This window comes from Ictidomys tridecemlineatus, chromosome 4 (assembly GCF_052094955.1).
Source record: "Ictidomys tridecemlineatus isolate mIctTri1 chromosome 4, mIctTri1.hap1, whole genome shotgun sequence".
In the NCBI taxonomy this organism is placed as follows: Eukaryota; Metazoa; Chordata; class Mammalia; order Rodentia; family Sciuridae; genus Ictidomys; species Ictidomys tridecemlineatus.
Window position 1 is genome coordinate 106,837,124 of NC_135480.1, and position 15,118 is coordinate 106,852,241.

Below are 15,118 nucleotides of genomic sequence, written 5' to 3' on the forward strand. Positions count from 1 at the left end.
ACAATGTTTCTATAATGGAACTTCCAAATAACCCTGCCACAAATTACAGAAACTCTTAATAAGTGTAAGCATTTACTATGTTCATTATTTGACCACTTAATATTGTAAAAATATTAAGATGCTCAGATTTATGGGTGAGCTCAACATAATCCAATTCCTGGCTATTATAACTAAAAAAATATTAAAATATCTGAGGAATCAATTGGCTACTTATTTATAAGTAAATCTCTCAGAATTTATAGAAAATGTTGGCTTAGCCTGATATTGGAGAAGAGTTAATATATTGACTCTTAAGCAGTTATAAACAGTTATAAACATCATTCTCTACAAACTCAAGATGATATAATAATGTCCTTCATGCTCTTCACCCCTTTCTCTTTGAATCTGTCTCTGCTTTACCTCTATATACAGGATCAGGAAATGCTTTGAATTCCAGAATCCAATGTTTTTCAAATCAGAGAGTTTTATATCAAATCCAATATTTCAGCCAGATCTGTAGCTCACAGTTCATCTTCACTTCATAGCAGTGGGTAGCATGGGATCTTCTAGTTTGATGGTGAATGAGATAGAGTAATGTGGGCTATTGCTATATGGTCAGATGCAGAGCACACCGGAACACAAAGAGTGTTTATGAATCCAGGGATTTCCAGTATGGTTTGTCATCAGAATCATCTAGAGAGTTTACAGCTTTAACAAAAACATGATGAATTTAAAAATGTGAGCATGGTTATGATGAACTGTAAAATGTACTGCTTCACCTCTATATGTTCTTAGCTGTTTCCTCCAGGGGGAGGGAAGGAAGGAAGGGGAAGGAGAAATACTGGGGAATAATATTGACCAAATTATATTGTCATATTGTGTACATGTATGAATATGTATCAACAGATCCCATCATTATGTGCAACTATCATGTACCAATATGAATATGGATAAGAAGAAAACTTACTCTTTGTAGAATAGCTCCAATAAACATTTTGTTTTTAATTTTCTGAAGGTTATCTGTACAGCTCCAAAAATCTTGCTCATGTTACTATTTCAGGAATTATAAACTTTGAACATTATACCAACCTTCCCTGTTATAGGTACGATGACTTTAATTAACCAATGCCACTACTTTATCTCTCATTGTGATATTTGACAGTTGTTTTTAATTTTAGATATGCAGATAGGACTGTTAAAATATTCTCAAAATTCTTTATTGATCAGGTTGCACATTTTTCTCAACACATCTGGAGAAACTGTGTTGGTTTGTTTAATTTAGATCTCTTAACCCTGTATCAGATTTTATGAATTAGAATCTTTCAGGAGGGGTTTAAAATCAGAACTTTTTTAAAAAAAATTACAAAAATAAAACAGCAAACCTCCACAAAACTATCAAAGTAATTCTGATGATTAGTTGAGTTTGGGAAAAATTAGAACTCATCCTTAATACAGTTTCCAGGTTTTAATTACAATTGAGATGTTAATCTGTGGTCACCAAATTTATAGATGAAATAAATCTGGAAGTATATGCAATACAACTAATAGTTGAATTGATTGTTAATACATCTCAATTGCATTGTGTTAAGAATTAGAAAAATGTTATGCTAGAGTTCACCATAGTGAGGTATATAATGTGGCAATCAAACTGGAGTGAAGTAAGAGAGACATTAAATTTTTGAATGCTCTCCCTAATTCAAAATTATGCAGTTAAATGCATTTGAAATTTTGTAATCATTTAAAATGATATTTTCTATTATTTATTTATTTATTTTAATCTGCCAAGGATGAATATGAGACTGAAAAATACCTTTGCCTTTGAAGCAAATTATGGTTCCCTGTGATCATGAGGTCAAATTTTAAAAATGCATGACTATATATTATATATAATCTTAGTTATTAATACTTGTATCAAAGCTAGTTAAGTGTGGTCCTAAATTATGTAAAACCTAGGCATGAGATTAGGTCACTGAACACCATGACTATCAAATGTTTTTATTCTATTCTCTTCTTTACAATTCTAATGAATTGTAGTCATCATGGTACGGAGTGCAGTTGGAAAGAGTTTTTATGAAATTAAAACGGTAAAGTTTTCTTTCTGTGAGTCAAACCCCCATGGTATAGTGAACTCCCTGTGGTCATTAGTACTCTCAAGTTACTGTACTAGTCAATGCTGTAGGATAATAACAAAACAGGAGAATGTACACACATATGTTGAAAATACTTAAAATAAATGAGATTAAAATCTAGCAAGGAATATATATATATATATATATATATATATTAAATTCTAATCTTAGTTTAAAAAATGAATTCTTCACATATGGGATATCAGATTTAATGCAATTCATATAAAAAATTCAGAATTCCTTATTAATGTAATTAACTCCATGGAACCATGGACAGTAGATAAATCAATGAGAGGTTTATATTTAATTTGTAAAGATACAATGCTATATACTGATGGCTAAAATTCAAATAAGATGTGTAATATAAATTCTAACTCAAGTGCCATGGAATTGTAATATCAAAAACAGTTCCAAATGGCACTGAGGTTTTTGTCCTTGTTTCTCATGTGTAGTGGATGAGCCTGTGGTTTCTTGGCTGCTTTCTGTCAAACACAACTGTCTTATCCACTTATTATGGTATGCCACATTAAGATCACCACTTTCCATGTGTTTGGGGGGTTAGGAATCACTGGTCTACGCTGTTCATATCATATCTGGGGTTTCTGGTTCAGTTATGGACGTCTTTCAAGGAGGTACATCGATAAGATGGAAGCCACACACACAAAAAATAGCTATTAAGAGCTTAGAAAATGTTTGAAGGCAAGGGGATAATTAGTAGGAATTTTCAAATATCCTAATATAAACAAAAGGAAAGAAAATATTACTTGTATGCTGTTTGAAAGATTTAAGGACACATCCTTTATTTAATATAAAGAAACTATTTCAACATTTGAGTTCTTAGAAATGGAATGAGCTACTTAATTCTAGACCTAAGATACACTTGATCAAAACCAGATGATGGTCCAGTTTCTGGAACATCCAGAAAAATACTCCAAAATTGCTCTTACGATAAAGCCCACAGATTCATAGTATCTCTTGTCCCCTCTCCTTTCAGTTCCTGCCATACTTTTTGGCTACACAGAAACATTTTATTTCTTTCAGTTCCTAGAATAAGTCACCTTCATTCAGCTATTTAACATTTTATTCACTATTTCTTTTTCATGACACAGTCTTACCAGCACCTTCCCCACTGACAGTAAACATTTTCTTCTTTTCAAATAACATTTAAAATTAATGTCATCATGGAAAAATGCTCCAGTTCCTTGTAACTGAGTGGAACTTCCTATTCCAGACTCAGAAATAAATATCTAAATTCCTTCCTTTTAGACTCTGAACCTTGCTATAAGTCAGGTGCTGGACCAAACCTATTCTCTGTATCCTAAGAACTACCAAAATGGCTGGCATAGTGTGGGAGTTTTTTTAAAAAAATGCCTTTTAAAAAATTGAATAAATAAATTTATTTTCACAGTGCCTGAATTTTCAGTGATTACTTCCAGACCTAATAGTTTCAAATCACAGGTGTGGGATGAAAATGCTCACCTTTCTTCTGTTTGAAGCCTCAATGCCAAATTGTATTTACTGCTTAAAAAGCACACTAATGCTGGCTAGGTATCCAGCATTATGCAGTCTTCGGTGTTAAGAGGGTAGGGCCTAGTCCTCAGTCTCAGAGTTATGTTTGTTATTGGTTTGCATCATTAGTCTGTGTCTCAAAACTTACTTTTCAGTTTGTTTCACTTCATCCTCAACTTCACATCCCCGGAGCAGTTCTGGTTGTTGTCTCTGAAGATTATTCCTTGATTTACCTATGCCAGTTACCAAATAACACAAAGCACACACTCTTAAGGATTTCCATTTCTCAGGGATCATACTTTGGGGAATAAAAAGCAATTAACATTGACATTTCCCTGGTTGCTTAATTTTCTTTTTCAGGTCTAAACTTAATAATTAGTGGCAATGATTTGAGCACAAGGACATCTATGTTAAAATACGGATTGTGATCCCACGGATCTGAGTGGGGTTTGAGAGTCTGCATTTCTTACCAGCTCGTGTTCAGTTTTACTGGTTCATAGCACACACTATGGGTACCAGGTGTTAGAGAACTAGTTACCTTCCTGACAACTTATATATTACTAATATCAGATATAGAGTATTTATTTGCACAAAAATGTTTGATTTTATATCATGTATAAATGGGTAATTTAAATAATTGATTCATGAATCTTATCTATTTATAATTGTGTTTTAAGAATCATGATACATTAGAATTAGTGAAAGTGATATAACATATCATTTACATGTTAATTTTACCTGTAATTTCTTTTCACTTCTTATATCTTTATATTTTTTCCTAAGAGAATTCTCAGACTGAATGTGAATCATGAAAATGAATGAATCTCAGAAAAAATATATGGATAGTTGTGTGTTAGGTGCTCTGAGAAAAATAATGCAACTATGTAAGGCATGACTACCTTAAAGTCAATTAGGTTTGATCTGGATTAATATTTATACTTGGACTGCACATTTAAAATCAATAAAGAAATGTGTTTCTTTTTTTGTTTTGTTTTGTGGTTTTTTTAGGTATTTATTTTTTAGTTGTAGTTGAACACAATAGTTATTTATTTATTTGTATGTGGTGCTGAGAATCAAACCCAGGGCCCTGCACATGCTGATCCACAACCCCAGCCCCAACAAAGAAATTTTTAATAATCCCACATCCAGGCTTCAGAAATCCTCTTTTTCCTTTGGTGTTATAACAACTAGAGATTCTAGGATTTCTTTCAGAGAATACTCATTGTCATTCACACTATCTCAAGGGTGCAGACTATGGTTGATTCTTACAAGACAGTGCTGGACAAAAAGACTGAGAGAGCTAGAGCTGGATTGAATGCAAATATTTTCAACCAGGATCCCTATGTTATGGAATGGACAATTTCTTTTTCACTTTCCCAGATTCTTAGATGGAGAAGAATTTTGCTCTAAAATGGATCATACTCAAATTTTCATCCATAATATTAATATGATTTAGATGATATTTTGGAGCTTTTGATCTAATGAAACTTGGGTGAGATTTTGGGATTGAGTTTGTGCTGTAATGGGTTGAATTTTGGGGGGACCTTGCGAAAGAGTGAATTTATTTTGCATGTTGGATAGGAAATTAATCTTTGGGAGACAGAACATGGGCAGTGATAGACTAAAATGTCACCCCAAAGTTATCCAGGTCTCAGTTTTAGAACTTGTGAATACATTAAAAAATGGTCAACAAAATTTTGCGTGGGATTAATTTAAGAATCTTAAGATAGGGGCTGGGGATGTGGCTCAAGCGGTAGCGCGCTGGCCTGGCATGCGTGCGGCCCGGGTTCGATCCTCAGCACCACATACCAACAAAGATGTTGTGTCCGCCGAGAACTAAAAAAAAATAAATATTAAAAATTCTCTCTCTCTCTCTCTCTCTCTCTCTCTCTCTCTCTCTCTCTCTCTCTCTCTCCTCCTCTATCTTTTTAAAAAAAGAATCTTAAGATAGAAGGGTTTGCTGGTTTATCCATGTAATTACAAGAGTTTCAATAAGAGGGAGACAGAATGAACAGAGTAGGTAGGAGACAGGACAATGGAAGCAAGAGGTTGGAGTGTTATGGAGATGGGAACTCAAGTGAAGCAGCCATAACAGCCTCTAGAAGGAAGCTGACAAAAGGAAAGGAAAAGGTCTCCCCCACTAGGGCTGAAGAAAGAACCACTTCTGTCAACGCACTGACTCTCACATACTGAGGTTGACTTTATTTCTTTTTTCTTTTTTTTTTTATAAAGAAAGAGTGAGAGAGGAGAGAGAGAGAGAATTTTTAATATTTATTTTTTTTTAGTTCTCGGCGGACACAACATCTTTGTTGGTATGTGGTGCTGAGGATTGAACCCGGGCCGCACGCATGCCAGGCGAGCGCGCTACCGCTTGAGCCACATCCCCAGCCCCTGAGGTTGACTTTAGACTTATGACCTGTCCAACTATTTGATAATAAATATGTGTTGTTTTAAGTCACTAAAAAAATTGTAGATTTTTTACAGCAGTAATAGTAAATTAATATGTATGATAAATAGAAGGTTAACACACAAGTTTTACATAAAGTGTTTAAAAACAGAATGTATCCAATGAGTATTGATCTCACAGTAGTAAGTAGGATAGTTTAAATTGAAAAGAGACAATGGGCAGGTATTTAGGATACCATGTCAGTTTCAACATATAGGTGAGATTGTGTACTGTTTTTCTTTCTGGTTGTGGCTGACTTCACTTAGCATATTGTCTACCAGGTTCATCCATGATGTAGAAATTTCAAAATCTTTTCTTTCAAATCTAAGTAAGATTTCATGGTGTGTGTGTGTGTTTATAGATAGACAGTAGGTAAAGCATGCAAAAACTGCAGTAAATAATACGGTATCATATACTGGAAATTTGCTGAGAGTATATTTCAGGTGCTCTCACCTTTCCAAATTAAGAAAATGTGTAAAGAGATGAATTTGTCAGTTTGATCAATTTTAACCATTTCACCATGTGTATTATACCAAAATATCATATCATATGCTTTAAACTTAAGCAACTTAAAATAAAATTATACTTGTAGAATGTTCAATGTTGAAAGACATAAAAGTAACAAAATGAGGAGAAAAAAATGTATCCTGAAGATAAAATTATCATGAAGAAGCAATAGTTTAAAATTCATATTCCGGATATGTCAACATATGATTAGAAAAAAAAACTTTTTGACATTTTCTTCTGGGAATTATGGGAAAAAGAGCACAAACCACATGGACATGGTGTGAATTAATAAGATTTGTGGGAATGAAGCCAGTTGACTCATAAACTGCCACATTATCACTGACATAAAGATAAGACAATTTTGTTTGAAATGGGTTTATACAAACAGTTATAATCATTTATTATAATTTAAGTCTGTCTAATGAAAAAGTATCTGCTTCCATCAAAAACAGATAGGAAAGATTTTGCTTAATTTGATTAGATCTGAGAATAAAAATAAAAGTGGAAGGAAAATGAAAGACATTCCGAGTACAGTAGCACAGCCCTATAGGAAAATTACAATGTTCAGTGCAAAGAAAGGAATGCTTAAGAAGTCTTCAGTCTGCCCCCATTTCATGGGTCAGAGAGTAATGTGAGCTATACTATGGCTACTGGAGCCAAACTTACTTCTTAGTTGTAAGGTTGATCACCTATTATGATTAGGACTATGGGCAGGTAGTGTAAACTCTGTAAGCTTTTGTTTCTTCAAAGGGAATGATTGCAATATTATATTACTAGAATTATATTGTAAATATTAAATAGAGAAATGCATTTGAAGTCATGGTTAAAGTGATAGCTCAGAAAATCTCACTAATGATTATTATTGCAATTGTTACATCATATTCACAGTTATTTTTGTTGTTATTTTAAAATAAATCTATGGAACCCCAAATAAATACATAAATAAATCTAATGTGAATTGTGAACAATCATCAGAAACTAAGAAAAAGACTTAGAAGAGACTGTCCTTCAAATCCCCCCCAAATTAATTTCATATTTCCCACCTTGAGCCCTAAAAAATAGTTTCAGTTCTTTAACTGTTGTGCCACCCAGTGTATAACAACTTGCTATACAATAGCCCTAACAACCAATGCACTATGCAATATTTGAAAGTTTTTTTTTTTCATTGACCTTTCCTAAATGTATTAAATGTCTTGATTTACTCATAAAACAGAAATGCTAGTGCTGGTGGTGAAGTTCAGTGGTGGCTCAATGGTAGACCACTTGCTTATATTTCCAAAGCCCTGGATCCGATTCACAGTACCCTGAAGAAACAAATAAAAAAATAAATAATTAAAAATTGAAAAAATCCCCACTTGGAATATTTTAATTTGTGGACTGAATAAAAGCATCTGGTTGTAAGGAAAATAAAAAAGAGATATAGAGACAAGATGCAGAGGCAGGAAAGAAAGATGGCAAAATGGCAGAGGGGTCCAGCTGCCAAGTTTTATTTATATCAATAGGTTACTTTAGGTCGTTGGCATCATTAGTACATAGTGGTCATTGTATTACTAGGCAGGTTATAGACTTAGCAATATTATGCAGCTTATTCCTCAATTATACACTAAGTTGCAACATGTTAGGAACTTTTTGTAGCTCTCAAGAAAGTCCATTGTATAAAATTATTGTTATGTGGGCAGGTTTAGGCTCAGTGCTACATTGTGGTTGTCTTACAAGAGAGTTCCTTATTCCCAGGAGCTGTGTGCCTGAGATCAAGGTTGAGGCTGATAAGACTAACACAGAGCCTCTTCATGAAGAACACTGCTACAGCAGCCAGGTATCCTGTGTCTTTGCACAGAAGTTTTCCCAGCAGCCAGGCATTCTGTGTCTTTGCACAGAAACTTCCTAGCCACCAAGCATGAAGCTATTAGAGACCTCAATCCCAAAAACAGAACCCCTACATCTGTTAGACAATGCCATAAATTCATTAGAAGTTCTTAAGAGAATGAATTCTCTTTCTTCTGGAAATAAAAAATAAATGTTGACGAAAAGTGGAAATATGTGTATAATAGGCATAACTTTGATTCTATGTAAAGAGTAACTTGTTTGTTAAAATAAAAATAAAAATTATATTTAAAGTTCTTATAAAAATGTTCATAAATTTAATTTTGAGATAATAATCATATTTTTAATTAAATTTACCTTGAGGTACTTGAAATTATTGTGAAATATGGAATTTTCATCTGCTCATTTTTAAGCTTTTTTTTTTTTTTTTTTTTTTTTTTTACAGATTTGGGAAAAGGGGAAAACTACCATTGAAGTGTGACATGAGGTACTGCTATGGGCCATTGGGATTCAATTATGCCCCCTCTTCCTGGGAGTAGATACAGTTTCCCAAGATGGGGCCCAGAGTGACAGGAAGATGTGGGGTTCTTACTGTTTCTGGTCCTACTGGGCAGGGCTAACCATAAAGCAAGAACTCCTTGGTCTGTCTCAGATATATGCAAAGTGGACACCTAGAGTGTTGAGAGGTTTTCAGAGTGAAAGTGAAAAGCTCATGTTGCAGATTTGAAATAAAATATCACCAATGCAAGTTCGGGCTCGGTTTTGGAAGGAGTCACATATGCACAACATATCTGCTTAAATGTAAGGTAGTCTGAGAGAACATGACATTGGGAGCAGGAAAGTTTGGTATAGTCATCCATAAATACTTGTGCATGTATTCTCTGCCTTACTGGAGCTAAGTGTCAGTTGAAGAAAGGAAAATAATAAAGAATAAGTATCAAATTACCCGATAATCACTACAAGAAAAACAGGCTCATAAGAAACAGACTTTTTTTTCTGCAAGAAGACAGAGGTACTATATGAAAGTTAGGTGGAGTTTCAAAGATATATTTACTGAAAAAATAACTTTAAGTCCCTATAGCAAGAGGGGTGCATTCTCCTAAGAGATTCTGGTGCATTTTTCACTCATTATCACTACTCATAATAGATAAGACAATAGCTTAGAGAAATCACTTAACTCAGTGTTAAGTGAAAGAAATAGATTGACAGTAGGTTCCTCCTGAGCTCAGATTCACAGGCTCCACACTTGGAAAATTTTCTCAGGCAAGGAGGCTCACCCTTCTTCCTTGCTCAGTTCTACATATGACGTAATTTCAGAGCTCCCAGGGGATAGCCCTATAGCACTATGTCTCCTTCAACTACATTCCTTCAAGTGAGAGTACAGACAAACTATAGTTTAGACCAGTAAGTGTCTATGAATAAACATATGTAAACAAAATAGGCAGCATTACCTAGAAAAACTAAAGGAATTTAACTCTCCCCAGCTCTGAAAGAAAGACACATAAAATATTTATTCTGGGTATTGCAATGCAGATTATTATACTAACAATATAGTGCTCTCTTTATTTTTAGAAATTCCATTGTAGTTTATCTTACATGTCATATCATGTCCTGAATATCGACATAGCAAATAATTTTTTAATGCCAGTATAGGTGAAATTATGCTCTACACTGGGTATGGAGAATTATGGTGGTCTAGATTGGGTTGAGTTCCAATTAACATTCTACTATAAGATGAGCTATGTTTATTCATCAGGTATCAAACAACTTTTTAAACATACTGATTAATTTTTGACATTTTTATGACATGAGTGAAAATCCAGAAAACATGAGTATTCAAGAACTCCTTGTTTGTTGGGAAGGGAATATTCAAAAGTTATCACATCTGTACCAAGATTTGCTTCAGAAAGAGCTCAAGACTACTAATTCAAAATCTTCATATTCAGTAGTTCAGAATGTCATCATTATCTTACAAATCCTGGAAGAATTCTTCGAAATAAAGCTTAACAGAGTGAAAGCTAAAAAGGTATATATAGCTATTTGAGAGTAGTGAGAGTTTAATGCATATGCCATGAGATACACACTTTCTTAACATAAGAAACAAATAAGAGAATTATAAGTGCTTATTGGATGGCAGCGAGTGTTCATATTCCTGGAGGTCTGGCAATGAAATGTGGAGAAGGTGCCCTCATGGAGATTATATCCCAGTACCTCTGGACAATAAGCAGGCAAGTGCAAACTAGAACAAAAGGCAGAGCAGCAGCTATGTTAGAAAACAGAAACGTGGCATTTTCATACACTTATAATTCAGATTTTAAAGTTGTGATTAGGGTGTCTCAGTAACAGAAGAAATAAGATAGATGACAAATGAGGTATATTATGGTTATGTCAGACTAAAAATTATGCAAAATTAAAGATTTCATCTACCGTAGAAGTATGATTTTTGTTATTTTTTGAATGGCCAGAATAAAGGACACTGTAACCACTGTTGTAAAATAGTATTTTCTCTTCTTTTTTTCCTCACAATTTTTATTGTTGCATTACAGTTGTATATAATGGTGTGATTTTTTTGTGTTAAATATCCATTCACACACACAATATAACAATATGATTTGTCCAACATCACTCCCAACACAAACCTCCTCCCTCCTTCCCTTTCCTCTATTGATTTCTCTTTGATTTTCATTAGGCCCCTGCTCCCTGTCTTTCTTTTCATTTTCCCACACTAGTTTCCACATATGAAAGAAAATTTGGGTCTTAAGCTTCTGAACTTGACTTATTTTATTAATGTAATGGTCTCTAGTTCCATCTATTTTCCAACAAATGACATAATTTTATTTTTCTTTATGACTGAATGAAACACCACTGTGTGTACATATTTTCTTTATTCATTCATCCACTGATGGACATCTAGACTGGTTCCATAATCTGGCTATTGTGAATTGTGCTGCTATAAAAGTAGGTATGCATGTATCTCTGCAGTACAATGACTTTAATTATTTTATTTATAAATACTGAGGAATAGTATAGTTGGGTCATATGGTAGTCCCATGCCTAGTCTTTGAGAAACCTCCATTCTGATTTTCATAGTACTAACTTATAATCCTACCAACAGTGTTCCTTTTTCTGCACATCCTCTCCATCATTTATTGTTATTTGTATTTTTGATGACTGCTATTCTGACTAATGTGAAATGAAATCTCAGTGTAATTTTAATTTTTTTCCCTAATTGTTAATAATGTTGAACAGTTTTTCATATATTTGTAGACATTTGTATTCTTTTGAAAAGTGTTTTTTAATTCATTATTCTATTTATTAATTGGGTTATTTGATTTTTTCGATGTACAATTTTTTAATTTTTTTTGTATATTTTAGATATTAATCCTCTGTCCTAAGAGTAGCTAGGAAAGATTTTTCTCCTATAGATTCTCTTTTCACAGTCTTAATTGTTTCTTTTGCTGTGCAGAATCTTTTTAATTTGATGCCATCAAATTTGTTAACAATTAGCATTATTTATTGAGCTTTAGGAGTCCTATTGAGAACGACATTGCCTGGGACTAAAAACTGGAGTGTGGAGCCTACATTGTCTTTTGGGAGTTATATAGTTCTGCTGTTCTAATTTCTAGGTTGTTGACCCATTTTAATTTGATTTTTGTGCAGGGTGAGAAACAAAGGTCTACTTTCATTCTTCTACATATGGATAGCCAGTTTTTCTAGCACCATTTGTTAAAAAGGCTATATTTTCTCCAGTGTTTCTTTTTAGCACCTTTGTCAAGGGCCAGATGACTATAGATGTGTGGGTTTGTCTCTGTGTCTTCTATTCTGTACTGTTATGGTTTGGATGTGAGATGTACCCCAAAAGCTCATGTGTGAGACAATGCAAGAAGGAGAAATGATTGGATTATGAAGGCCTTGATCCAATTAGTGAATTAATCACCTGATGGGATTAATGGAAGAAAGAGACAATAACAAAATAAGTAGTTGCTGCAACCACCAAGAGAATATGTGGGAGCTGAGCAAATGATGGATGCCAAGAGAGACTTACAAATGACAATGATTGCCTCAGGAGACTCACTCAAGTTTTCTGGCTGCTGTTTACAAGAGTACTAATGAAAGCTTAAATGAGGAAGGGGGAGAGAAGCAAATTTATTGCTTGAAAGGGTCTTTCCCTGTCCCCTCAAAAGAATCATTTTTCCCTCCAAAGTTAATATTGATCTTGGAGTAGGAGGGGTATTTACTATTAGTCAGAACATAATTTTCTTATTTTAATTTTTCCATTTAAATCAATAATTCATATGACTACACTAGTAAAAGAATGTCATTTTTAAACCTGAGATTCCATAATGAAGGTTGGAAAAAATTGTTTCCTTGGTTTAGAGAAATGAGTATAAAATATAGGTAGTAACATCACCCATAACCTGGGGAGCAAGGAATATTGCAAAGATTTATGTCAAAATATGCATGATATTATCAGTCATATTTATTATTGTTAATCTTTCCCAGTAGAAAGATATCTCCTTGTGGGTTGGAACAAATTTATCACTCGTAACATGCCTATTTTCTAGTAGAGTTCTACAAACTTTTTTTGCATAATATTTTGTATATTATAAATTATTAAAAGTATTTAGTTTAGAGATGACACTTTCAGAAATGTTAGCCTATATGGTTAGTTTAAAATGATATATATATATATACAATGTAATGAGAATATCAAGGATACTCACCAAATATATTTATTCTCCAAACAAATATAAATAATTTATGCCTAAAATGAACTATGTTTCATACAAAAAAGGCATTATCAACCCTACTCAGTACTTTGAAGCTTTATAAATGTGTTCAGATGTGATACAGGTTAGTCTACATAGATGGATAATGGGGCATCCTGAACAGTAAAAAAAAAATAAATAAAATAAAGTAATAAAGTCCAGTCTTACATTTGACACTTTCTTTCAAGAAATCAAGTCGGAGTAGTAATCTAATGACTTGTAGATATACCTTGCTATATCTGGACTGCTTCCTTATAAACCTCCAGGAATTGTAACTTTTTGCTAAAGTAAAATACTCTTTTTCATTGGATACTTCTTTTTTCAAGTAACTTATTTAGGGCATGTTTCACATCCTTATTCCTCAAGCTATAGATTACAGGGTTCAGCATGGGCACAATAATGGTATAAAACACAGAAGACACTTTTCCTTGGTCCATTGAGCTAGCTGATGATGGCTGCAGGTACATGAATGCAGCAGATCCAAAGAAGAGAGCAACAGCTGAGACATGGGAGCTGCAGGTGCTGAAGGCTTTGGCTCTGCCCTCAGTGGAGCGAATGTGCAGGATGCTGGCTATGATGAAGATATAGGAGCTGAGGATGGTCAGGATTGGGACAAGGATATTAAATGCACTGAAACACAGAACTACTACCTCATTGACAAAAGTACTGGAGCAAGATAGTTCTAATAGTGGGAAAAGATCACAGAAGTAATGGTTTATTTTATCAACCTTACAGAATAGTACTCTTAGCATGCAGACTGTGTGAACTGTGGCACCAATCAAGCCCATGCTATACACTCCAACTATCAACCAGAAACAGACTTGAGAAGACATGGTTACATTGTAAAGCAAAGGGTTACAGATGGCTACATAGCGGTCATATGCCATTGCAGCCAACATGTGGCATTCTGATATAACAAAAACTAGGAAGAAATAGAGCTGAGTCATGCATTCAGGGTAGGAAATGATGTTCTTCTCCACCACAAAGTTTACCAGCATTTTTGGGGTAATGATAGTGGATTGGCAGAGGTCAATGAAAGACAGACTGCTGAGGAAATAGTACATAGGTGTATGCAGGTGAGAGCTCAGCACAATCAGCATGATCATGCCCAGGTTCCCTACCACAGTGAACATGTAGATTCCTATGAAGAAGAGGAAGAGGGGCAGCTGGAGCTCTGGTTTGTTGGTTAATCCAGCCAGGATAAATTCTGTCACTGTGGTGGAATGGTTTCCTTGTGTCATTTTCTTCTTGGAATTCTATGGAGGAAGTGAAACAAATTTAATATATATATTTATCATCTCATCCCACACTCAAGTGTGAACCATAATTCAAAACTTTTCATCCAGTTGTGGCCATTTTTTTTTCTTTTTTGCCAACTGCTCAACTGTGTTTGTAGTTAAAAACCTTTAGATTCCCAAAACATGAGACATGTTAACAAATATCAGAATTTTCCTCATTTGCATTCTCTGATAAAATAGTGGTGATTAGTCCTTGATAATCTCAACAACTGTCCTGGGAACTTTGTTCCAGTAACTCGTCAGGCATTAATTCTAATGAACATGTAGATTCCTATGAAGAAGAGGAAGAGGCAAATGTTTTGTGAAAATCAAAAAAGCATCTATAAAAATCCATGGCTAATATGACACTGAAAAGGGAAAGACTGAAAGACTTTGCCCCAGAAGTAATGAACATGTCAAGATGTCTACACCCTGCACTTTTATTCAACATTATCCTAGAAGCTCTAGATAGTAAAATAAGGAAAGAAAATAAAAGTAAAAGAAATTCAGATTTAAAAGTAGGAAGTAAAACTATTCCTATTTATAAAATGTTGTAATCTTGTCCATAGAAAAATCCCAAGGAACCAATAGAAAGGAACTATTAGATGAAAATTTAAAAGTTCATCAACATGGCAGAATACAAGGTCTACAGAAAAATTCTTATGTATATCCTTATGT

At 34.0% G+C, this 15,118-nt stretch overlaps 1 protein-coding gene across 1 annotated transcript; it reads right to left on the reverse strand.

Annotated features, from left to right (window-relative positions):
- Positions 1–13,257: 13,257 nt before the first annotated feature.
- LOC144377218 (olfactory receptor 8G50-like) lies at positions 13,258–14,407 on the reverse strand. Its single transcript, XM_078047231.1, has one exon. It carries the CDS (start codon positions 14,402–14,404, stop codon positions 13,466–13,468), a length of 939 nt encoding a protein of 312 aa, XP_077903357.1. The 5' UTR covers positions 14,405–14,407; the 3' UTR covers positions 13,258–13,465.
- Positions 14,408–15,118: the final 711 nt, after the last annotated feature.